The 27,299-nt window shown below is 44.4% G+C and overlaps 1 protein-coding gene across 2 annotated transcripts in view; it reads right to left on the bottom strand.

Moving 5' to 3' along the window:
- LOC127442254 (voltage-gated potassium channel subunit beta-1-like) overlaps positions 1-27,299 on the bottom strand; it is a 92,265-nt gene that overhangs the window by 50,192 nt on the left and 14,774 nt on the right. Inside the window, exon 2 of one of the 2 annotated variants that reach the window (XM_051700129.1) lies at positions 10,210-10,253. The exons of the other annotated variant lie outside the window; for it this stretch is intronic. Coding sequence (XP_051556089.1) covers positions 10,210-10,253 — 44 coding nt within the window. The remainder of the gene's footprint in view (positions 1-10,209; positions 10,254-27,299) is intronic. 2 annotated transcript variants of the gene reach the window in all.

Here is a 27,299-nt window from a genome sequence, read left to right as displayed (position 1 = left end):
TTCATATGTACAAGTTTTATGTTTTATTTGTTTAGGGAGGCTTTTGGACACTTGAGAAGTTTTTGGACACTAGGATAAATTATTTTTGTATTGCTATAATTTTTGATTGCTTTGTCGTGTCAACACAACATTTTACTCAGTTACAGTTAACATGATTGGGAACAAAACAAAAGCACTTTTTCTGAGATACCTTTTTTACACCCAGAGATATACAGTATAATGTAAAATAATAATTTCTAATAAAGTCTAATAATTTATCATAATCTATATCATTAAAAGAACTGATACCAAACAATTCCCTTTTTTTGTAGAGTTATAAGCCTTTAATTTTGGGCATACCACAGAAACAGGAAATCTTTAAAAACACCTTCAGATTTGTTTTCTGGGTATTCAGATAACTAGAAAATTGAAGGATCTTTTTAAGGCCAATTTCCCACCTCTTACTTAAAAAATACAGTTAAATATACATTATTGGCAAACACTGCCACTCTCAATAGTTGGGAGAATAAATGCTATAAAAATGATATGTCTTCCACAGCTACTTTACTTGTTCCAAAATATTCCTGTTCCCCTATCTGTCACTCGCTCGATGATGTGTCGATGTAGTGACACTAGGGGTCACTCTTGGGAACCCGAAACGTCTCTGGTCTTTGATAAAAGGCCAATGAAAATTGGCGAGTGGTATTTGCATGCCACTCCCCCGGACATACGGGTATAAAGGGAGCTGGTATGCAACCACTCATTCAGATTTTCTCTTCAGAGCCGAATAGTCATGCTCACTGAGCTGAATTCTCACGACTGTTCATTCACCTCTGCTGGATCTGACGGCGCATTTCAGCGGCTTCACCCTCCTCTGCACTGGTGCATTGCAGAGAACGCCCCTGGGTGCTTCGGCAGAAAAAAGAGAGTATATTTTCCTGAAAGAGTATATTTCTCTAAAAGAGTGGCACACACGGAACGTCTTTTTAAAGACGCGTCTTTTTAAAGATGCCTTTCCGATTGTGTGTTATTCCTGGTTGCAGTCGTTACCTCTCAACTTCACATGGTCACGATCACTGTCTTTCGTGTCTGGGCGTGACCCACATGGAGACAGCGTTCATGGATGGTTCATGTTCTCACTGCGAGAACATGACCATGACAATGTTGCGGTCGCGGCTTGCTTTTGTAAGAAAGCAAGCCACCCCAGCGGCTCCCCACCTCGGCCCTTCTACCTACAGGTTTGAGGCCAGTGTGGCTAGCACTGGGGCAATTTGGGGACCCCAATGGGACTGCCTCCACCGGGTATCCCCCTGCAGACCTCCCATTCCCCAGCATGCTCATCTGCCCCTATCAGACGGCCAAAGCCTACAGCACTGCTGGACAAGCAGTGTCTGCCCTGCACGCAATGGCTCTCCTGCAGGTCCACCAAGCCAAGGTGCTAAAAGAACTGCACGGGGGTAGTTCCGCCCCAGATCTGATGCAGGAACTGCGCTCGGCGACCGACCTCGCTCTCCGAGCAATGAAGGTCACAGTACGGTCTCTCGCCTGTGGCTCAACCTGGTCGAGATGGGTGAGGCTGACAAGACATGGTTCCATGCTGCCCCCATCTCCCAGGCTGGCCTATTTGGCGACACCGTCGAGGACTTTGGCCAGCAGTTCTCGACGGTGAAGCAGCAGACGGAGGCTATCCGGCATAACCTGCCCCGGCGCGGCTCAAGATCCCGCACCCCATCTGCTCGTCGCCAAGGGCGTCCCCCTGCGATGACTGCACCGGCTCCGCCGCATCCCACCCCTTCGACCCGGCCCGGCCCCGGCGTGGAGCCCACCGCAGGAAGCAGATGCCACCTGTCTCACGGCCAGCCGCTAAGAACCCCTGAAGGTCGTCAAAGCGCCCCTGAGACGGGCGACCCAGGGTCGACGAAACCCACTGCATTCGAGCTGGTAGTAAGACCACTCCATCCCCTGGTGGAGGGCCGGGTGGAGAATCTTTTGTTGCCTTTTCATTTGATTTCACCGCATGCCCAAGTGGCTGCGGTACCCAACAGTTCAGCAAAGAGTGACAAAAATGCTGCTACCTTGCGCGCGGAGATCGCCACCCTCCTACAGAAGGGTGCGATAGAACCTGTCCCTCCAGCCGAGATGAAAAAGGGGTTTTACAGCCCCTAATTCATCGTACAGAAAAAAGGCGGTGGGTTGCGGCCAATCTTGGAACTGCGAGTACTGAACCGGGCTTTACACAAACTCCCGTTCAAGATGCTGAGCAAAGACGCATTGTTTTGCGGCGGTAGACCTGAAGGACACGTACTTTCACGTCTCGATTTTACCTCGACACAGACCTTTCCTGCGGTTTGCATTCGAGGGTCAGGCGTATCAGTACAACGTCCTCCCTTTCAGCCAGTCCTTGTACCCTCGCATCTTCACGAAGCTCGCAGAGGCAGCTCTTGCCTTGTAAAGGGAAGTGGGCATTCGCATTCTCAACTATCTTGACGATTGGCTAATCCCAGCGCACTCTCGGGACATGTTGTATGCACACAGGGACTTGGTGCTTTCGCACCACAGCCAATTAGGGCTTCGGGTCAACTGGGAAAAGAGCAAGCTCCTCCTGGTTCAGAGCACCTCTTTTCTCGGTTTGGAGTTGGACTCAGTCTCATCGACAGCATGTCTCATGAACGAGCGTGCACAGTTGGTGCTGACCCGACTGAAGGCGTTCAAACAGAAAACAGCGGTTACACTGAAACACTTTCAGAGGCTCCTGGGGCATATGGCATCCTCAGCGGTGGCCACCCGCTCGGGTTGATGCATATGAGACTGCTTCAGCACTGGCTTCATACTCGAGTCCCGAGATGGGCATGACGCCACGGGACACATCACGTGGTCATCACGCCGGTCTGTCACCGTCTCTTCAGCCCTTGGACCAACCTCTCATTTCTACGGGTAGGTGTTCCCCTAGAGCAGGTCTCCAGGCATGTCGTGGTCACGACAGATGCCTCCAAAACGGGCTGGGGCACTGTTTTCAATGGGCACGCAGCTGCCGGCTTATGGACGGGCCCGCGGCTGCGTTGGCACATCAACTGCCTCGAGTTGTTGGCAATTCTGCTCATCCTGCAGAGGTTCCGACCATTGATCCAGGGCAAGCACGTGTTAGTTTGGACAAACAACATGGCAACGGTAGCATATGTCAACCGCCAAGGCAGTCTGCGCTCTCGTTGTATGTCACAACTCGCCCGCCGTCGCCTCGTCTGGAGTCAGCAGCACTTCAAGTCGCTGCGAGCCACTCACATCCTGGGCGACCTCAACACTGCAGCGGATGCACTGTCATGGCAGATTACCCTTAGGGGAGAGTGGAGACTCCACCCTCAGGTGGTCCAGCTGATTTGGAGTCAATTCGGACAGGCACAGGTAGACCTGTTCGCCTCCCAAGAATCCTCCCACTGCCTGCTCTGGTACGCCCTGACCGAGGTACCTCTCTGCATAGACATGCAGGCACACAACTGGCCTCCTGGCCTACGCAAATATGCGTTTCCCTCAGTGAGCCTACTTGCACAGGCTCTGTGCAAGGTCAGGGAGGACGAGGAGCAGGTCATCCTGGTAGCACCCTACTGGTCCACCCAGATGTGGTTCTCGGACCTCACGCTCCTCGCAACAGCCCCCCCCCGGCGAATTCCCCTGAGGAAGGACCATCTTTCTCAGGGATGGGGCACCATCTGGCACCCACGACCAGACCTCTGGAATCTCCATGTCTGGCCCCTGGATGGGATGCGGAAGACCTAAGCGGTCTACCACCCGTGGTGGTAGACACAATCACTCAGGCTAGGGCCCCCTCTACGAGGCGCCTCTATGCCTTTAAATGGCATCTGTTAAGCATCTGTTACTGCTAAGTGGTGTTCTTCCCAACGGGAAGACCCCCAGAGATGCGCAGTCGGATCGGTGCTTTCCTTCCTGCAGGAGAGGTTGGAAGGGTGGCTGTCCCCTTCCACCTTGAAGGTGTACGTTGCTGCTATAGCAGCACACCACGACACAGTGGACGGTAAGTCCTTAGGGAAGCACGACCTGATCATCAGGTTCCTGAGAGGCGCCAGGAGGCTGAACCCCTCCAGACTGTGCCTCGTTCCCTCATGGGACCTCTCTGTAGTTCTTCAGGGTCTACAGAGAGCCCCCTTTGAGCCTTTGCAGTCAGCTGAGCTTAAGGCACTCTCCTTGAAGACTGCTCTCCTGACTGCGCTCACTTCCATCAAGAGGGTAGGAGACCTGCAAGTGTTCTCTGTCAGCGAAACGTGCCTGGAGTTCGGTCTGGGCTACTCTCACGTGATCATAACCCTGACCGGGCTATGTGCCCAAGGTTCCCACGACCCCTTTTAGGGAACAGGTGGTGAACCTGCGAGCGCTGCCCCAGGAGGAGGCAGACCCAGCCCTGTCGTTGCTGTGTCCGGTGCGCGCTTTACGCATCTATTTGGATCGCACACAGAGCTTTAGTATCTCTGAGCAGCTTTTTGTCTGCTTTGGTGCACAGTGGAAAGGAAGCGCTGTCTCCAAGCAGAGGATCACCCACTGGCTCATTGACGCCATAGCTATGGCATATCACGCCCAGAATGTGCCGCCCCCGGTAGGGCTATGAGCCCATTCTACCAGGGGTGTAGCGGCCTCCTGGGCACTGGCCAGGGGTGCCTCTCTAACAGACATTTGCAGAGCAGCGGGCTGGGCAACACCCAACACCTTTGCAAGGTTCCACAACCTCCGGGTGGAACCGGTTTCATCCCAGGTAGTGGCACGCAATACAAGCGGATAAGCCCGGGATAGCCGGCCGGGTGTATCGCTTGCACATAGCATCTTTCACCTCCTCTGAGCTGAAGACATGCGCCATTAATTCCCAGTAGTGTTCACAAACTATGTTCCCTGGTTGACTTCCTCCGAGCCCTGTGGCAGTCGAGTTTTCGGATAGACTCGCTGCCGGCCCAGTACACGTGCTAACTAAGAGCACTGTTCTGGGGTAGGTGCTCCGCATGTGGTGGTTCCCTGTAAGGTAACCCCATGCGATGTATATCTTCCGCTAATTCGTTTCCCTGTTGGCAAACTGCATCTTCCTTGGGCAGAGCCCCCTCTGCCACAGTCTCCATGTTTGTAGTAACTCCTCCCACGCTGGGTTGGATCTACCATGAGACTCTCCACATGGTCGGCAAGACCATGTGATGTATTTTCCACTTAAATATCCCCCCTCTCTTTGGGCGAGGTGTGGTCTCCGTGGTGTCCTCCCCTTGGGAGGGACACCCCCCGACTAGACCTGGCGGCCCAGTCGGATAATCTCCCTTGTTTTTTAGGGAGTGGAAAAAAAGAAGGGGAAAAGAGGCCACAACTGGGTTAGCCTGTCTCTATCTTTTGGGTAGTCGACTTGTTCCCAAAGTGCCTGCACGTCTATGCAGAGAGGTACCTCTGTCAGGGCGTACCAGAGCAGGCAGTGGGAGGATTCTTGGGAGGCGAACAGGTCTACCTGTGCCTGTCCGAATCGACTCCAAATCAGCTGGACCACCTGAGGGTGGAGTCTCCACTCTCCCCTAAGGGTAATCTGCCATGACAGTGCATCCGCTGCAGTGTTGAGGTCGCCCAGGATGTGAGTGGCTCGCAGCGACTTGAAGTGCTGCTGACTCCAGACGAGGCGACGGCGGGCGAGTTGTGACATACAACGAGAGCGCAGACTGCCTTGGCGGTTGACATATGCTACCGTTGCCATGTTGTTTGTCCAAACTAACACGTGCTTGCCCTGGATCAACGGTCGGAACCTCCGCAGGATGAGCAGAATTGCCAACAACTCGAGGCAGTTGATGTGCCAACGCAGCCGCGGGCCCGTCCATAAGCCGGCAGCTGCGTGCCCATTGAAAACAGTGCCCCAGCCCGTTTTGGAGGCATCTGTCGTGACCACGACATGCCTGGAGACCTGCTCTAGGGGAACACCTACCCGTAGAAATGAGAGGTTGGTCCAAGGGCTGAAGAGACGGTGACAGACCGGCGTGATGACCACGTGATGTGTCCCGTGGCGTCATGCCCATCTCGGGACTCGAGTATGAAGCCAGTGCTGAAGCAGTCTCATATGCATCAACCCGAGCGGGTGGCCACCGCTGAGGATGCCATATGCCCCAGGAGCCTCTGAAAGTGTTTCAGTGTAACCGCTGTTTTCTGTTTGAACGCCTTCAGTCGGGTCAGCACCAACTGTGCGCGCTCGTTCATGAGACGTGCTGTCGATGAGACTGAGTCCAACTCCAAACCGAGAAAAGAGGTGCTCTGAACCAGGAGGAGCTTGCTCTTTTCCCAGTTGACCCGAAGCCCTAATTGGCTGTGGTGCGAAAGCACCAAGTCCCTGTGTGCACACAACATGTCCCGAGAGTGCGCTGGGATTAGAAAACGTGCCTATCATTGAATCAAGCTGCGAAAAAAAGGATTTAGGAATAAATCATTCTGGTTACTTGCATAACCTCCATTCCCTGATGGAGAGAATGAGACGTTGTGTCGATGTAGTGACACTCGGGGTCACTCTTGGGAGCCAGGAACACCTCTGGTCTTTGATAAAAGGCTAATGAAAATTGGCGAGTGGTATTTGCATGCCACTCCCCCGGACATATGGGTATAAAAGGAGCTGGTATGCAACCACTCATTCAGGTTTTATGCTGAGGAGCCGAGACAAGGTCCGGCCATTTCAGCGGGTAGTTCAGCGTTGTGGCAGGAGGGACACAACGTCTTGTTCCCTCCATCAGGGAATGGAGATTACTCAAGTAACCAGGACGTTCCCTATCTGTCACTCACTCAACATTGTGTCGATGTAGTGACACTAGAGGTCCCTATACAAAATGCCACAACTGGCTTAACTGTGTTACGTGAACTGGCGGTGTGTGATGGGCAGACAACTATGTGCCTCGTAGCCAGCGCACCAGGCCGACACATAACCTCCCCCAACATAGTTATGAGTGTCGAACGGCCCAAGAGTGACCCCGAGTGTCACTACATCGACACAACGTCTCATTCCCTCCATCAGGGAATGGAGGTTATGCAAGTAACCAGAATGATTTATTCCTAAATCCTTTTTTTCGCAGCTTGATTCAATGATAGGCACGTTTCTTTGGAACAAAAAACAACATAGGATTAAGAATTCTCATCTATGTAAACTTAAAACAAAAGGTGGTTTTGGCTTTCCCCACTTTATCTTCTATTCAAATGATAGCTTTGTGTGATGAACAGACCAAAATCATTATTCACTGTAATATAAAATTATCCATGCAACTCAGTAGGCAGGTCTCAAATCAAATATGGCACTTTTTTTAAAAAAGTCAGTCTGTTCATCACAAATAGCTATCGTATGGCTTCAGAAGACATTGACTATAGTGCACAAGTCATATGGATGACTTTTAAGGTGCTTTTTTGTCCTTTTCTGGACCCTGACAGCCTGGGTCACTATAATCTGTCATAGTGTATTCCTTTGACATACATACATCCTTTTTAAATGATACACACATGCACGGATGCATTCATGCAAGCACATACAATAATTATTGCTGCTTTGGTGGTTTCCACTAAAAGCCATTCTTATGCATTCTGTAAAGTGTATGTCTGATTGAAGCGTTGAAGTCTGCTTAGCTTGCAGCATTGTAGCGGTGTTTGATCACATGATCACATTAACGTGAGCGATGTCTGACCGGGGGTAATGACCTTTGCCAGGAAAATCCTGTACAAAGCTACAAAGACTGAACATTTTCCAGAGTTGAGGCTCATAAATGTACCAGTAAGAATGGCAGTAAGAATCAGTACAATACAGGTCACTCTTGTCAAATTCAGTCCGGACCACACCAGTTTATTTTCCAAAGCCTCATTTCATTACAGCATCTTAAGAATGATTTTTCTGTTCAAAAGGAATTCACTAAGAATTGCGAGAACACAGATAGCGTTGGGTTTGCAAGTCTCTGTTGTTTTGGCTCCAATACATGCCCATGCTCTTCTCCATCATTTGATCATCATTCGATGAATTAATGCTGCCATGATCAACAGAAAATGTACACAAACATGTTTTTTTTATAATATTCAGTTAATAGCACAACGTTAATTGCACCAAACAAATAGCGCTGAATTTTGAGAAAAAGGCACAATCTATAATGAGCATAACCAACATAGAAAGGAGGAGTGATTGTGCTAAAAATAATGACAAGGCCTTAATTTAAATAATATTAGCGCATATGGTGCCACATTTGACTGGATAGTTGCTCTAAAATACTACAGGCAAAAGTGCACAACCGTTTAGCTAATTCACAGTTTAGTGAATTTTAAATTCACCATGGTAATGGGTTTAAAAAGTTGGATTGATATGGGTTTTTGAGTGTTTGATTCCTAAATTATTATACCTGGTGCCCCCAATTTTGAATATGTGTTTACACCCTTGGTAGCAATAAATATAAAGCAAACAGATCGGAATGAACTGAAGCAAGCAGGTTCTCATGCGTAGCTATCCTAGAGCCCTGTAGCATTATAACTGCATGCTATTCATGTCACACTGCGTGTTTTCCTCTCAATGAGAATCCAGTAACAGATTTATACCATCCTTATGTTTGTATTCATGAGGCTCGTTAATGAAATCAGCTAATCGTAAAACTAAAATCGCACAGTGAATAAATTAAACGTCAACTCATCACTCCCCCGCTGTGTTTGGAGTGTGTGAGGAAATTAGTGAGCTTGAGTTTAAATTCATTATAAATTAAATATGAATGGATGGGGGTAACATGAGGGGGGATGTGTTGTGACATTTTTCAGATCAAGTGACTCTTCAAACACAGTTTAAAGGAAAGTGTTACATGCACTTAATTGAAATATCTTGTGTGAATGTACTGTATTCACTGATATATAATATTTATAGCCAGTGTGACCTTAGTGTCCCATAAAGCCGGTTGAGGTTGCTAGCCAGGTAAATTAACTTTAGTTTGCATCAACCCTGGATTTTAGATACCATGAAAGTGGGTCGGCCTTTACTGGTATTCATAGCCATAGTAAAAGGAAAATATATAACTGCACACTCTCTTACAAGTTTATTTTATTACCAACGTTTCGGCAACAAGCCTTTATCAAGGTACTGGTAATAATATAAACTTGTGAGTGTGCAGTTATATATTTTTCTTTTGAAAGTTTTTGTCCTAACTTGCACCTCCAAACTTAAGGTGTGCGTTTGCTCCAGTGTCTCTCTAAAAGAATTCATAGCCATAGTAACTTACATTCCAGGGCTAACCTGCTCCGGTTTTGTTCTGGGTAACAGATCACTAACGGATACTGAACCAATCAGCTGTGAGTAAAGTGACATCTTTGAAGCAATAAAGTCACTCCCCTGTTTCTCTTAAAGCACACTTTACAGAAAAAATCTTAGAAATCCACAAAATCAACTCTTCATGATAAATTGTTCATTTGAGAGTCTAAATATAGATTTTCAGCAGATGGAGTCTTGTATTTTATTTAAAAACACTATAATTGTTCTTCATTTACCTACACTAGCCATAACATATAAAATATCTATGAAAATATAAACATAATACAATATTAGACTATCTATAAAACAGCTAGTAAGATGGATTAATTAACCTAAACCTAAACCAAACCTTAACCCTAATTTGCTTTGTCTTTAATTTCTTCATAATTGTACAGTGATACCTTGTGCTGTGTAAATCATGCGTTTTAATTCTTCATGATTTCAGGGTGATCTCTTGTGCAGTGTAAATGTGTTTTAATCTTTCATATTTTTATACAATCTCTCATTGTGCTGTTTTAATGTATTTAAATTATTATATTCTTAAATTCAAATCCTGCATTTTCATAATGATCTGTCTTCAGCGGAGAGGTAAATCTCGCTGATTCTCGTGAGAAGTGAATCGCCCTCTCTCTCGCTATTTTTCTTTTCCTCTCCGTTTTTCACGTGATTGGCTGTTCACTGTAAACATCACTCGTTCATGTGCATGTGTTTGTGAACTAATCTTAAACTCAGGATCAAAGCCTGAGTTGACAGAGGAAGCTGATGAGCAGTGTCATGGTACCAATTAAACCTGATTGGATTAGTTTGGTTTTGTCAACTCGAAACCAGTCCTGTCACATGAGTTTGTTCAACTTGCTTCATGGTACTGGCCATGAACGAATGGTATGCAAAACCTTTTATAATGTGCTCATTAACCTGAAAATGCATCAAAAAATAGGTTTATTAATCAAAAAAGTGCTTACCAAGTCCAAGACATGACACTCGTAGTCCTGACTTCCCAAGATTCCTGTGTAGAGAGCAAAAAATTACAACATGACAACCTTCTGCCTCCACTTCTGCCAGGCTTTCATGATGACAAAAATTTAATTTTTGTTACTTTTCTGTTTTATTTTTTGACTTTTTGAAATGTTTATTGATAAGAGAGGAGAGAGAGGACAGAAATGATGGGGAAAAGAGGGAGGAAAAGGACTGGAAAACGAAGTGAGCCAGATTCAAACCTGCACTGCCCACAAGAGCACCACATCCCATCATGTGCAGTAACCACAAGTCCAGAGCTCCAACCAATTTAAATCTTACATTAAAGGGGTCATGTCATGAGGACTCCAATTTTCCTTGATATTTTGACATATAAGACATCTTTCTACTATAAAAAAAAAATACTGTACATTTCAGAACTCAAAACTTAATCCCCAGTGCAGTAAAAGCATTTAGTGAAACCAAGCTGCACAAACGCCTCGTTTCCCTATGTCATTTGGGGTACATTCATTCATAACCGCCTCTACAGCTCAAAATCATTAACGCCTACTTAAAATCATTGCACTTTTGGCCCTGCCCACTGGTGCTTCAGTTCGTAAACATAGACAGAAGGACAAACAAAGCCTACTGTGGCCTAACTATTCCTGAACACCAAAGGGGACCCATCTGGACTATTTAAAATTATTTTTGTAATTAAACATGCACAGACAGACATCTTTGACCACTTGGTACATATATCTGGCTGCTTTTAAAAGACGTGGTGTCAAGTTACAACTCTGAAGAGAAGAAGCAATTCTCTGTCATTCAGCAGCTCTGCATGTTGCTGTTTTGAGCACAAACGCATCATGGACATGTTCTTTCGCCTATCTGTGCTATTTTTAATTGTTGGTGTATGAAAACATGCGTTGGATGGGCATCTTTGACCGTTTAGATGCGTTTCCGGCGATGTGCATTTCAGTACAGGATGATACTGGAAACTGGATATGGATGTGTCTTCAGCGTATTTCAGCGTGGATTGCATGTTTTTTCGGCTTATATCAATGTGGATTGCTGTGAACTAGTCATAAAATGATTCAAGATTTGCAAATGAACCGTTATTGAAGGATGGGGCAGTTAAAAACACTTGGACCCGATCAATAAAGTAAACCATTTCATTCATGAGTATTTCAGATGTCATGACTGTTTGATAGTTAATGGTGCTGACGCACGGTTTACACCGGGTGCGTCCATTGACACGATGCAACACAACGGCTTGAGGCAGTCTACACCGGGTGCGTTGACACTAACTTTCTAAACCATTTATTTGTGTTATTGGCAGTAGTAGCGGTAGCGCATGCAGCACAAATGTAACGGGACATCTGTCGGCGCGACGCGACACGCTGCAGCGGACGCTTCCATGATAGACAGCATCATTGATTATAATGGGTTCTATTGCTTTTGACGCGACTCTCAAGTCTGGTGTAAACAGGGTGTGAGTGTTAACAGTTTTGCTTGAGATGAACAGTTTAATATATTCAGATGCAATGTGTTTGATGTGGATTATGTGTAACCCCTGAAATTTAGTTTTATAATGTTGTGGAGCTTGATCATTCTCTTCAGACTGAGTTTAAAAAATGGCTGAATTTGAGGGGCTGCACACTGTTAGCCAATCAGACTAGTGGGCATTAATGTTTAAGTTTTAAGAAGGTGCTTATGCCAAAACTGAGCATTTCAGAGAGAATGCCACAGACAGGGCGGAAAATGATCATATATTACTAAATGATGAATGTTTTAATGCAAAAAAAAAAAAAAAAAAAAAAATACATTGTCAGTGGACCTCAGGGAATATAATAAAACTATGCAGAATGCAACATAAAATGGATAGTTCACCCAAAAATTTTAATTCTGTCATCATGTACTCACCCTCATGTTGTTTCAAACGTGTATGACATACTTTCTTCTGTGGAACACAAAAGGAGATGTTACACGGAATCATAGCCTCAGTCACCATTCACTTCCATTGTATGGGGAAAAAAAAGATGCAATAAAAAAGTAATTGGCGACTGAGGCTGATAGTCTGCCTAACATTTTTGTTTTCTTAAAGTCATACAGGTTTGGAGTAAATGATGACAGATTTTTCATTTTTTGGTGAACTATCTCTTTAAGAAATCAATGTAAAACATCATACCATTCTGTACATTGGTTAACAAGATTAATTATAAATTGACTGTAAAAGCACACAGTAAAAAATTACTTTCCATATTAGGGGACACAAATCTGTACATGAGAACTTCTTGATCTCATGGAGAATCCTTGAGTTTCATGTGGTATTTGGTTGAATCAGATTGAGCATTTTGCTTTTAATTTAACTTGAAAGCATGAATGACCTGCCAAACTGTGACCATGATGCTTTTCAACAACTGACTTTTTTTTTAGGACTCAGAGGAAACTTTAGGTGACTTCAAATTTCTCTCCGGACAGTGACTGAATATTTGATCAGCCATGACCAATCCACAGAGACCATTCTGAGTCTTAAAGCACTTCAGTGATTTAAGATTGCTATTACACAGAACAATACCTCCTTAATAGCTTTTGAAAAGAAGTAAATGTGAGCACACACCCACACACAAAATGACTGGCTGGTATTTATGCCCTAAAGTCTTGGATGAAAACTATTTATGGCTTTCGCCTCCCATTTAGATCATATTATTGGCTACAATATAAAAATAAATTAAGGAAAGCTCTATTCATCAGAGTGCAGATACGCCTTTAACAGCGAACCTAGCTTGAATTTAATACCTCACCCCTCCACCATTAAAGCTTCCACCACCCTATAACACCTCATTCACTTCAGCACTACACACACAAAATGCCACTAATCAAAGAATACAGCAAGACTTTAAAAACACACTTGATTCCTCTCGGTCTAACATTATTGTCCTCAAAATTGCTTAAAAGTCTGTTTGGTTCTTGTGATTATAGAATGGACCGCCAATAGTCTGTTCACTGACACATTTAATGCACATTGCACATAAAACTGGAAAGTACTTATTCGATATAGTAAGCTCTAATCTGATTGGCTGGCTTTACGCAACATCCGGGAGTAAGTGCACACAGGTTTTTTTTCAGTCCACTTAGAAACAAGTTTTTTTTTTTTTTTCAAAAGGTAACAGATTGATACAACAATTGACTGCTTTAAGGATGAAATAATCATACTCATACTTTTTTTTGTAAATTAATGTAGGAGTATGTTAACCAGCACCACAAGCATATTTGTGATGATTTTAATCACTGTCTATAAAAATGTTTTGCAAATCTTCTGGTGTTTTCTGTTAAACCGTAGACTGCTTGGCAATTATTTAATTAATTATTAGTTTCTTCAGGCACTTTAGGCAATTTCATGTCCAAGGTGTTGATTTTTTTTATTAAAACTAACAAATTTCAAGTTTTTTTCTTTTTGTTTTTAGAAGGTCACATTAAAACTGACATGGAAACTTTTTGCCATGCCTTCATTTATTTTTGGTTGTTTTTAAATGCCTTTTATGTTTATATTTTACTGTTTAAGCCTTGTCCCAGACCCAGACTTTCAATTTTAAACAACGAAAATCCATTAAAGAAAATACAAATTATTACATTTTTAAAACTTTATGATAATTTAATTTAAAATGTATGATAACCTCAACGAAGAGTAAAATAAACAATAAACAATTTCAATATTTATTGCGCATTTTATTGTAATATTTTTTTTTTAAATACAACTGTCCCACAGGAATCATTTCTACCACACCAAACAATTTTGCCCCTAATAAAGTATTTTCAAAAGCTAGTTTACTTGTTAACCAAGTTGACAAAAGTGTCAGTGAAGATCATGCTTGACTTGAAATATGAGACAAGTAACGTTTGATGAAAACAATGAAAATAATGGTAAATATCACTTGTGAGCACAATATTTTTATTGGCTGTTATTACTGTACCAATCAAGCCATAATTTTGCCAAATTATGAAAAAAGTGTGAAAATATTTAATATTTAATAGTGCATAATTAGGATACATGAACTGTTTGCTATTAAATTAGCCTTAGCAAGACAAAGGAGTCAGCCATTTTATTTAAAAAGCATTAAAAATGGAATTCTAATAGACTCAATACAGAATTTGTGATGCGGTGGAATTGACAATGTGGTGGGAATTTTAATGACTTTCAGAAAAAATGATAAGAATTACATAAATCCCCGGTGATGCATGTACATACACTGTTGGACTTTGTTAGTAGCCAAATTTTATAAACTAATGAGCGTTTGAAAAAATGTTTTAACTAGTGCTGTCTGTCGTTTAAATTTTTAATTACGATTAATCACATAATTTTTTGAAGGTAATCATGATTAATCACAGATTTTGAAAGTGCTGAAATTTTACACTTATCATGTCAAAATGCATTTATTTTCATCTTAGGAAATAAAACAAAACAATACAGTATGTAACAATATAATGCTTTATTAACATTTTTATAACAAAGCCTTAGTATAGTAAGCACAACATAAAAACAGAAATGCACTAAAATAGCACCAATTCAGGTAACATTAAATGCTTCCAAAAGTCTAATTTGGAGTTGGACTAATTGAAAGAACTAGTCTCCCCAGGTTGCATTTTCATTGCAATGAGCAGTAAATCTCTCAAACTCTCATCCTCTACAATATTAATCAGCAGGCAGACTGTGGCTATCCGCTTTCCTACAGCAATCATGAAGTTGCGTTCATGATTCGCATCAGGGTGTCAACGCCAGAGCCACTTTGAAATCCACATGAAAAGTGCTTGCAGACAAAAACATCTCATACTGTGTTTTGGTGATTGTTAAGACTTGATGTGCTTCTGTTGTAATTATGTGCCGTACATATGCTAAATAATACTTGATTTTTTAATATCGCAAGTCCCATCCGGCGTTAATCTATTTTAATTAATCGCATACATTAACGCATTAATACTGACATCTCTAGTTTTAACGAGACTTTACTTCCTAGAAGTACCTAAACGGCACAAAATCCAACCAAATTGTGGTTGGCCTCATTACATGCCAGTCAGACAGTCTCTACCTGTCTAAGTAGGGGGCACATGGCAAGAATAGGCTGCAATTTTAAATTTTAAATGTAATTCTTATTTGACTATGCGAGACCACTCTAATTACTATAAACAGGTGTGGAAGAAGTCTGGTGTGTTTTATCATACACAAGTAGGGAATTAAGATGCAGTGCTTTGGTTCTGCAGTTTAATCTAAGCTCTTAGAAGATCCCTTAGGCTGAGTTATGGCAGACCTGAGCTCTGTAAATTCAAGCCATTTACTGAGGTGTTAAGACTGCACTGTCTTGATCTTCCCCCAGTGGAGCATATACAGGTATATGTTAATGTGTGCATGTGGGAATCAAAAACTGTAGCATCGGTACTTAAAAGATTTCTGGCGCTAAACGCTACCACATGTTCCAAAACTGTGTGGCTTTCTTTTATCTATGAAACACAAAAGGAGATGTTAGTCATACTGGTTTGGAATAACATGAGGGTGAGTAAATGATGGCAGAATTTTTATTTATGGGTGAACTATCCCTTTAACACTTGGATAAAATCAACAAAGTTTCGCTTTATTTTGCAGTACTGATTTCCGTAAGTAGAACCGAACAGGCTTTCTTAACCGTGTTTATTTCTGTGGGCTGGTAAAACCATGCAGCATTGACTTGCAGGAAGTGAGTTAGGATGCATTTGATTTGGAGAGAAACCAAGAGCACTGATTTTGGCTTGCGGACACCCGCCACCCCCAGATTTTCAGAGCTTATGTTGAGAATACTAAATCAGCACGCAAAGTATGCATTCCCTTTCAAACTGATCTCCATCACTGTAACTTTCTGCATATAATCCCTTTAAACTGTTTGTTTGAAACCAGAGCAGCAAACAAAATTAACAGATACACTCACTGAGTAAAAAACAAAACAAAACACGAAATTATCCACTTTATCTCGCAGCCCCATCCCTGCAGTTCAGGTCAGGCTTCTCAGATTATTGCCTTTCCAAATAAGACAAATCTGATGTCTCTCTAAGTGGTGGCTTCATCCTTCACACTGATACAGCTGTTGAATTTCAACAAAGATCATCATCCACTATATTGTTTTGTCTGCCTTTTTCTGAGCTGTAATTAGTTTGTGTGACATTACAACCAGAGCATATCCTCAGCTGCAGACATATAAACTCCCTTTTTCAGGACACTGTATTTTAAAGATAATTTTGTCAAAATACAAATAACTTTACAGATCTTTATTGTAAAGGGTTTAAACAAAGTTTTTCCATGCTTGTTCAATGAACCATAAACAATTAATGAGCATGCACCTGTGGAACGGTCATTAAGACACTAACAGCATGGTAGGCATAGGACACTAAAGAGACCTTTCTACTGACTTTGAAAAACACCAAAAAAAAGATGCCCAGGGTCCCTGCTCATCTGCGTGAACGTGCCTTAGACATGCTGCATGGAGGCATGAGGACTGCAGATGTGGCCAGGGCAATAAATTGCAATGTCTGTACTGTGAGATGCCTAAGACAGCGCTACAAGGAGACAGGAAAGACAGCTGATCTTCCTCGCAGTGGCAGACCACGTGTAACAACACATGCACAGGATCGGTACATCCAAATATCACACCTGCGGGACAGGTACAGGATGGCAACAACAACTACCCGAGTTACACCAGGAATGCACAATCCATCCATCAGTGCTCAGACTGTCCGCAATAGGCTGAGAGAGGTTAGACTGAGGGCTTGTAGGCCTGTTGTAAGGCAGGTCCTTACCAGACATCACGGGCAACAATGTTGCATATGGGCACAAACCCACCTTCGCTGGACCAGACGGAACTGGCAAAAAGTGCTCTTCACTGACGAGCCGCGGTTTTGTCTCACTAGGGGTGATGGTTGGAATCGCGTTTATTGTCGAAGGAATGAGCGTTACACCGAGGCCTGTACTCTGGAGCGGGATCGATTTGGAGGTGGAGGGTTCGTCATGGTCTGGAGTGGTATGTCACATAATCATTGGACTGAGCTTGTTGTCATTGCAGGCAATCTCAATGCTGTGCGTTACAGGGAAGACATCCTCCTCCCTAATGTGGTACCCTTCCTACAGGCTCATCCTGACATGACCCTCCAGCACAACAATGCCACGAGCCATACTGCTCATTTTGTGCGTGATTTCCTGCAAGACAGGAATGTCAGCGTTCTGCCATGGCCAGCGAAGAGCCCGGATCTCAGTCCAGTTGAGCACGTCTAGGACCTGTTGGATCAGAGGGTGAGGGCTAGTGCCATACTAACCCAGAAATGTCCGGGAACTTGCAAGTGCCTTGGTGGAAGAGTGGGGTAACATCTCACAGCAAGAACTGGCAAATCTGGTGCAGTTCATGAGGAGGAGAAGCACTGCAGTACTTAATGCAGCTGGTGGCCACACCAGATACTGACTGTTACTTTTGTGGAATAATGTGTTCAGGGACACATTATTCCATTTCTGTTAGTCACATGTCTGTGAAACTTGTTCAGTTTATGTCTTAGTTGTTGAATATTTTTATGTTCATACAAATATTTACATGAGTTAAGTTTGCTGAAAATAAAAGCAGTTGAAAGTGAGAGGACATTTATTTTTTTGCTGAGTTTATAATTTAAAACTCCTTTAGCTCTGTGTGAAGAAGGTGTAGGCAAGCAGACATGTGCACTGTTGGGTGTCAACAGATCTTTCCTCATCACACAGAGCTGAGTCAGAGTTGAAGAACTGAGAGACTACATGGCAGAAGAGCTCAGAAATCCCTCAGTAGGCCGGTGAAAACTGTATGCATCATTTCGTTCACATTGTTCAGAGGAAGGTGTATAAAGAACAGATGTGTGATGACAGGAAAACAGGTGTATTTGTTTGTACATGTGCTCATCTGCATATATAGGAACATAAATGTTTTTTTCTTTTTTTGTCTGGATGCTCAAATCACAAATAACACAGAAACATAAAATCAACTACTTTTTTCATTCACTCTTTCAAAAAAAAAAAAAAAAAAAATCACAACTTAAGCTAGTTGTCTTTTTGCTTTGACTCAGTCAAGTTACATTAAAGGAGACCTATTATTGCCCTTTTTACAAGATGTAATATAAGTCTCAGGTGTCCCCAGAATGTGTCTGTGAAGTTTCAGCTCAAAATACCCCACGGATCATTTATTATACCATGTTGTAAATGCCTCTTTTTAGGTGGAATCAAAAACACACTGTTTTCGTGTGTGTCTCTTTAAATGCAAATGAGCTGCTGCTCCCCGCCCCCTATTATTATACAGACAGTAAATGTAAAAATAACGACATAGCTCTGGTCTCCGTGAATACAGAGACAATGGTAAATTTAGCTGCATTAGCCGTGGAATCAACTAACAAGCACATTCGGAAAGGCGATTTGCAAACATTAACAAAATATAAAGTGCGATACTAAAGCTGGAACATGAACAGTTGGTACTGATCCATGCTTGAGAATCAAATATTTGGAAAATCCTGCTTTATATTTGTGGCAGCGGGGGCATGGTCGATCACCCGTCCGGAGAGAGAGAAAGCGGTAAGGGCACTTACACTGGAGCTAAATTATGTCTAACACCTGTCTCTAATTCCAGTGAGCTGGGGAGAGCGGCATATAAACAGCCACACCACCGTCAGAAGCAGAGAGAGAACGACACGTCAGTCCAGTGTTGGCGTGTGTCCTGAATGTCAAAAAGCTGCATGTCTTTTAAGATGTTTATGTTTATGGAGAGTTTTTGTTATTGGTAAAGCTATCTGAGTGAACCCAGGAAAACACTAGAGAGAGTGTACAGGCTGTGCAAAGGACAGAAAATAAAAGCCTTACTTTGACGGTGTCCGAGCTTCCCAACTCGTCCTTTCCCAACCTTCACAATATTGATCCTCATTCACAAAGCAGTCCGGTGTAAAATGATTTGCACAAACATACACGAATTTTGGTATGTTTTGTGGCACATTTTCTTCAAAAACAAAACTTCTCCACTGCGTCTTCAGTGGCTCTGCTGCTGGGAGTACACAAAGACTCTTATGTTCACTTTTACAGCCTACAACAGAACACTTATGACACTTATGAAGCTGAGACATTATTCTTCTCACCATAGCTGCTCCAGCGTGGAAGAAAATGGCAGACTGTGTGTAGATCACTCAGGGGAGGGTCTATGATAATAGGGTGGAGTCCGTCACCAGTCGTGGGCGTGGCCTGCTCTAAAGTGACGTCACTTTAGAACAGAAACGAAAACCGATCATTTTGAGACACTGTTTTTGATTAATAGAAATATAAGAAAGAGGAGTGGGTGGACAATCAAGAATTTTCAACAACAGCGCAAACATTATTTTTGCTTACATTTTTGAATTACATTCAATCTACATTTTTCTAAATGGAAGTTTACTTAATCCATTTGTGTTGGGACTATTTTAACATTTTTTGTTGACAACTAAAACTGGGCAGAGGATTTGTAGTTCTTAGAATGCTTTGCATGGGACTTTGTTTTTGTAAAAAACAAAACAAAAAATGAAGTGTTATTTTATGTATATTTGAGCAACATGAGAAAAGGGGAAGACATGACAGTGCTTTTTTGTTATTTTGGGATTTAAATCCAATTCTGTTACACGGTGTTACAACTGTGGAGAAGACTGGAGCTTTTGCTTAAGTTGAGGACACAAGGAAAATGCTGTACATGCTTTGTTAAAGGAGCAATAACTACTTAGCATTTAGAATTCGCCGGGGGGGGGGGGCTGTTGCGAGAAGCGTGTGGTCTGAGAATCACGTCTGGGTGGGCCAGTAGGGTGCTACCAGGATAACCTGCTCCTTGTCCTCCCTGACCTTGCACAAGGTCTGTGCAAGTAGGCTCAGTGGGGGAAACGCATATTTGCGTAGTCCTGGGGGCCAGCTGTGTACCAGCTGTGTGCCAGCACGTCTATACCAAGGGGTGCCTGGGTCAGGGCGTACAAAATTGGGAAGTGGGAGGACTCCTGGGAAACAAACAGGTCTACCTGTGCTCGACCGAATCGACTCCAAATCAGCTGGACCACCTGGGAGTGGAGTCTCCACTTTCCCCTGAGTGTAACCTGTCATGACAGCGCGTCTGCTGCGGTGTTGAGGTCGCCCGAGATATGAGTGGCTCGCAGTGACTTGAAGTGCTGCTGACTCCAGAGGAGGAGACGGCGGGCTCCTTGTGACATGCAACGGGAGCATAGGCCGCCTTGGGGGTTGATGTATACTACATTGCCATGTTGTTTGTCCGAACCAACACATGCTTGCCCTGGATCAACGGTCGAAGCCTCTGCAGGACAAGAAGTACTGCCAACAACTCGAGGCAGTTGATGTGCCAACGTAGCCGCGGGCCAGTCCAGGAGCCGGTGGCTGCGTGCCCGTTGCATACGGCACCCCAGCCCGTCTTGGAGGCATCCATCATAACCACGATACGCCTGGAGACCTGTTCTAGGGGAACCCCTGCCCATAGAAATGTCAGGTCGGTCCAAGGGCTGAAGAGGCGGTGACAGATCACGATGTGTCCCGTGGTGCCATGCCCATCTCGGGACTTGAGTCTGAAGCCAGTGCTGAAGCGGTCTCATATGCATCAACCAAAGAGGTGTGGCCACCGCTGAGGATGCCATATGCCCCAGGAGCCTCTGAAAAAATTTCAGTGGGACCGCTGTCTTCCATCTGAACGCCTTCAGACAGTTCAGCACCGACTGTGCATGCTCATTTGTGAGGTGCACCGTCATTGAGACTGAGTCCAACTCCAAGCCGAGAAAAGAGATGCTCTGAACCGGGGAGAGCTTGCTCTTTTCCCAGTTGACCCGAAGCCCTAGCCAGCTGAGGTGTGTGAGCACCAGGTCCCTGTGCGAACACAACACATCCCGAGAGTGAGCTAGGATTAGCCAGTCGTCGAGATAGTTGAGAATGCGAATGCCCACTTCCCTTAGCAGGGCAAGGGCTGCCTTTGCGACCTTCGTGAAGATGCGAGGGGACATGGACAGGCCGAGTGGGAGGACCTTGTACTGGTACGCCCGGCCCTTGAAAGCAAACCGCAGGAAGGATCTGTGTCAAGGTAAAACTGAGACGTGGAAGTACATGTCCTTCAGGTCTACTGCCGCGAACCAATCTTGATGCCGGGCGCTCGCTAGAATGCGTTTTTGCATCACCATCTTGAACGGGAGTCTGTGCAATGCCCAGTTCAGTACTCGCAGGTCCAAGATTGGCCGCAACCCACCGCCTTTCCTTGGTACGATGAAGTAGGGGCTGTAAAACCCCTTCTTCATCTCGGCCGGAGGGACAGGCTCTATCGCACCCTTCCATAGAAGGGTAGTGATTTCCGTGCGCGAGGTCGTGGCATTCTCGCCCTTCACCGAGGTGAAGCAGATGGCGCTGAACCTGGACGGACGCCTGGCGAACTGAATCGCATAGCCGAGTCACGCGTCCAAGCTCCGGGCGAGGGGGACTAAGGGCACAGTCTCGTCGGACATACTGGTGGGTGGGGCCTAGCAGCGGTGCAGAGCCTGAGGCGCCACATCGAGGGGGCTTGAGCCCCATGGCCGTGCTGAGTCGAGGGACATCGAAGCACTTACCTTGCTCCTGATACCCACCATAGGATCGGTCGAGGAAGGGGGAGGTCTGTTCACCAGCTCCAGAGCAGCGGGTCTCCTCATCCCTGGGTCGCCCATGAAACGGGTGGCATCTGCTTCCTGCGGTGGGCTCCATGCCAGGACCGGGCCGTGGGGGCGGGCTGTGGCGGAGCCAGTGCTGTTGCCGAAAGAGGACGCCTCTTGGCAACAAGCAGACGGGGTGCAGGGTCTTGAGCCGCGGTGGGCAAAGTCCTCAACGGTGTCGCCGAACAGGCCAACCTGGGAGATGGGGGCGTCAAGGAACCGTGCCTTGTCAGCCTCTCTCATCTCGACCAGGTTGAGCCAAAGGTGGTGTTCCTGGACCACCAGGGTGGACATCGCCCAACCGAGAGACCACACCGTGACCTTCATCACCCGGAGAGTGAGGTCGGTCACCGAGCGCAGTTCCTGCATCAATCCCAGGTTGGAACTACCCTCGTGCAGTTCTTACAGTGCTTTAGCTTGGTGTACCTGCAGGAGAGCCATGGCATGCAGGGCGGAGGCGGCTTGTCCAGTGGCGCCGTAGGCCTTAGCCATCAGAGAAGACGTGAACCTATAGGCCCTGGATGGGAGCTTCAGCACCCATGCCAGGTGGTGGTGCTCTGCGGGCACAAGTGCACCGCAAGCGCCTTATCCACCTGGGGGATCCCCGAATAGCCCCTGGCCGCCCCACCATCGAGGGTAGAGAGGGCAGGGGAGCTGAGAGATCGGGATCGGGTCATGAAAGGTGCCCTCCACGATCTTGTCAGCTCCTCATGCACCTCCGGGAAAAAAGGAACCGGGCTGGGCGCGGCCGTGAGTGCCGCTCCAAGCTGAGGAACCAATCGTTGAGCCGTGAGGGTTCAGGGGAGAGTGGAGGGTTCCATTCTAACCCGATGCTCGCGGCTGCCTGGGCAAGCATGTCGGCCAACTCCGCGTCGGCCTGCGACTGGGCGACTGTACCCGAGGGAGGAAGCCCAGCCGAAGCCTCCGCATCGGACTGAACGAGCCTACTCTCTGATGCTGCGCTAGAGAGCTCATCGTCTTCCCGGGCTCCGAATAAGAGGTCGAACTCGTCCTGAGACGAGCCGGCGGTCTCATCCGAGAGCCCGACCGGGGTGAGCGTGCTGAGGAATGGAGGTCCGTGGGGGGATACCCGGCAGAGGTGCTCCCATTGAGGTCCCCAAATCACCCCCATTGCTAACCGCCGCGGGCTCATACCCGTAGGTAGAAGGGCCGAGGCAGGGAGCCGCTGGGGCTTTCTCACGAAGGCAAGCCGCGACCGCAACAAGGAATAACACACAAACGGAAAGGCATCTTTAAAAAGACGCTCCGTGGGTGCCGCTCTTTTAGAAGAAAATATACTCTTTTTGTTTTAGTTATTTCTGCCGAAGCGCCCAGGGGTGTTCTCTGCACTACACCGGTGCAGAGGGGGAGAAGCCGCTGAAATGCAAAGAAAAGTGATTACTTCCAACTACAGTCTCTCATAGTCAGACCTATATCCACACTTTGTTTTAGCCCTGTTCCAGCAATGGAGAATCAAATATAATATACAGTCTCAAAGTTTGTAGTAAAACAATCATAACTGTAATTTTAATTATGCTACCTCATCTGTCAGCATGATGTCGGTGAATCACATTCAGTCTCTTTGTACGTTACGTCATTGTTTTGGTCGATTCGTCGTTAATAACAAGGGTTTCTGAATCTTACATACTGCACCTTTAATGCAAAAGCTAAAATGTATCGCCTTCACAAGTTACGTGCTACAGTGTTTTAATGTCATAAGGTAGTTTGTGTGAGGAACAGAGCAAAAAGTACGTGTTTATAAAATGATAATCAGCCTTTTTACTCGTGATTTGTGTGAAATAAAAATAATTGTTGTAGTGCCTCTTGTGATTATATCACCAGGAAACTCCCATGATTTGTAGAAAAAGTCCCGTGAAACAAATTTTGCAAAAATATAGTGATATTGTAGTAACGTGACATTTGGACCTCATATTAGAGGACCTCATATCAGTTCTATTACAATACAATATTTCTAACAAAATAGTACTTAAAAGTACCATGGTACTGCAATGTACCATGTAATATGGTAGTACTTTGGCATTCTTTGAAGTACCTTGGATAACCATGTAAATACCATGGTATATAAATCTATTGCAATCATTAGCATTAGATTGGAAAATATGACATATTTGGAATTGTCCACCTGGTTTTTAGTATGCCAGTGTGAATATTATAATTGTACAAGTTCGTGAGAGAGTGTGTGAGAGTGCGAGGCCTCATTACTGTCTTTTGTGATACCGTAGTCACTATAATACAGAATACGAATTCAGAGCAGTGAGGGAACTGCTGCAGTGTGTGTATGAGTGTGTGTGTGTGTGTGTGTTCAGAAATCACTGCTGTATGAGTGTCATATTACACTTTCAAAACTAATAACCCTTATCAACAAATGAGTAACACAAGAATAAACAGATGGTTAACAGGAAGTGCAGGAAGAGATTTTCATAATAAATACTGATCAACAAATGTTTCTCCAGAAAAGAGAGAGTAAAACAAGACTTTCCTGTTAAAATTCTGTAACAGTGTACTCTCTGCAGTATGAAATGGAAACTGCAGTGCTGCACACACAGAAAACATGCATTGGCTGAACTGGAAGTAATGCCATGAAGAAAAATGCTTACAAGTCCAAGAAAGTAACACATACACAGATCGATTTTAATAGGCCAATGTCCAAGAAAGCCAGACGCCCACACACATATATATATATGATGACAAGGACAAATGTGCACACACATACAGACACAGCAAGACTGCAGTGCCCATCTGGACAGCAGCACTGACCACTGAACCATGGCACAGTGAAACTGTTTGCTATAGTGCTGTGAACACAGAAATACCAGGCAACAATTACACCTCTATGAATACAGCAAAGACACAAAAACACAAAGTCAATGCTACAGTACATTTCATTCATTATCTTTAGAAGGGAATCTCTTTTAAAGACATTTCAATTCAACATGAAATCAAAATGGATCCTATTTACTTTCTTAATAGACGTGCCTGGCCTTGCTGTGCATTATTCACCAGTGCATACTATTCTAAAGAATAAGAAAGCAGTGCTGCAGTTTTAATAACCTGCTAAGCATTATATAATGTAATAATGTTTGTAAGTGTGAATAAAAATGATTATAAATCAATATCTGTGGTTTATAGTGAAGAAATACTGTACATGTAGGTTGAACTTTTGAAACTATCGACAAAACTAGTTTCAACTCTATTCAATAGGGCTTTATGATTTTGTCGGACATATAACCTCATGCGACCCAGAGTACAAATGCGTGGACATTATTTTTTTGGCTTTGCAAAATTTAAATTCATTTAAACCGACTGATCTAAGTTTTTATATTGAAACCTATTTTAGTCAAAAGATTAGAGTCTCTAGTTTCATCCGATATGCCATTTTTGCAATTTGAGCGATTTATCTGAAATGCCACACTGCTAAACACAATGTACACTGATGTGTACTTTAGCGCATCTTTTCCTTAGAAATCCTATATTTACTCTGCAGTATCACATTGAGAATCAAGGCTTTTTATGGAGTTAGTATTAAAATAAGGTACATTTCGAACTGTTCTGAGATCAGTGCAGATAGACAGCACACTGGAGGTTAAGTCATTCACTAAATAGGGAGCAAGGGAGCATCCTATAGCTCTCTATGCAGCAAAGTGCATTCACTCAAGACTTCCTATCAAAAGTTCAGTTTCAGGCTGCAGATGATGTTTGGATCACTTGACATGTTTGGCAGACATGGGACAATGGTAATTAGTACATGAATTCAGAATTTATAATGTATAATTTTTTTTAACATGGTTGGCAGTGATTGGATGATGCTGGCCATTACTTTGAATCATAATTATGCTAATTTCTAATGTCATGTCTGTAACGTTTTAAAAAATACGAATAACCAACACTCCTTAATCATAATAAACAATTTGATTAAAAAAAAATCCTTCATATTATTGCTATTATTTAAAATTTCACAACTTAGTGTCAAGAATGGTAGAAAGAGGGACCCAAACACAGGAGGCAAAGAACTGGGTTTTATTAAAATGAAAACAGAATACAAACAAAACCTCTCACGATGAAGGGAAACTAAATAAAGACAAGCACGTGAATAAATATAACAGAAAACGAACAAAACCAAAATGCAAACAAAAACTCACGGGGGGAGAAAACCAGAAAAGACAAGGCAAGATAGAAAATATAACAAACTAATTGGTACTCATATCTACCGACTGACAAGACTGGAGATCAAACACAACGATCTGATGGGGAAGACATGACAAAGGAGAGAATATAAAGAGGAAGGGAAGATTGAACACAGGTGCTGCCAACAATCACAAGCAGCACAAATCAGCACTGATGAGCAGCACTCGTGGGAAATACGAGGGGAGGAGGAAAACAAAAGCACATGGACCTCCTGAGAGAAAGAAAGATGGAGGAAACTGTCACAATCCTGCCACATAACAAATAAAACCAGACCAAAATGGCAATATCTGGTGAGCAGGCTACAGGAGCTAGCTTACTGGAATGAGCGGAATCAGGTGTCTCTATGACAGGAGCGAGGACAGGCGGCTCCAGGACGGGACCGGAATCAACCAGGGAAAAGACCTCCGTGGCCGCGAGCACTGGTAGCGGCAGGGGAACGGCCTCCATGGTTGCGAGCGCTGGCAGAGACTGGGGAACGGCAGCCAGCCTCCTACGATGATGCGATGCCCGAGAAGAGCCAGAGGACTGACAGAGCAATGACTGAAAGGAGTTTTGGGATTTGGCGTCCCACACCTGCAGCATAAGCTCCACCTCAGCAAGCCGACAGATGTGATTCACCAAATCCCAAAATGGCCAAGCAAAAATCTCCCCCATCTCCTCTGGATGGATAGTCTTGTCCAGGCCCAACAGAAAGAGATGTTTGAGACGAGTCTTATCATAACACCACCTGCAGGGATCTTGGGCTAGCACTAGAGCAAAAACGTGAAGAATATAAAGTGGAAGGGATGACTGAACACAGGTGCTGCCAATAATCATGAGCAGCTTGAATCAACACTGCCATGACAATGCTGATTGCGCTGCTGAGCAGCACCCATGGAAAACATGAGGGAAGGAGGAAAACAAAAGCACATGGACAACATGAGAGAGAGGTGGAGGAAACTGTCACAGTCCTGCCACATAACAAATAAAACCAAACCAAAATGGCAGGATCATGACACTTAGTCCCGCTGTCCACAAATGTTGCCATCATTTTTTAGGAGAACTATTTGCTCAAGAAATCTTTTTTTTTTTTTTTTTGCATGTTTATTGGGTGCTACTAGTTACAAATCAAAAAGGGAAATAAAAAATGCACACAGCAGTCACACTTGGGTCTTAGGATGATGAATACACATCCTCACAC

The sequence above is a fragment of the Myxocyprinus asiaticus genome, chromosome 6 (assembly GCF_019703515.2).
Source record: "Myxocyprinus asiaticus isolate MX2 ecotype Aquarium Trade chromosome 6, UBuf_Myxa_2, whole genome shotgun sequence".
Classification (NCBI taxonomy): Eukaryota; Metazoa; Chordata; class Actinopteri; order Cypriniformes; family Catostomidae; genus Myxocyprinus; species Myxocyprinus asiaticus.
The sequence above is the reverse complement of the archived record's forward strand: the minus strand, read 5'-3'. Positions and strand labels throughout refer to the sequence as shown.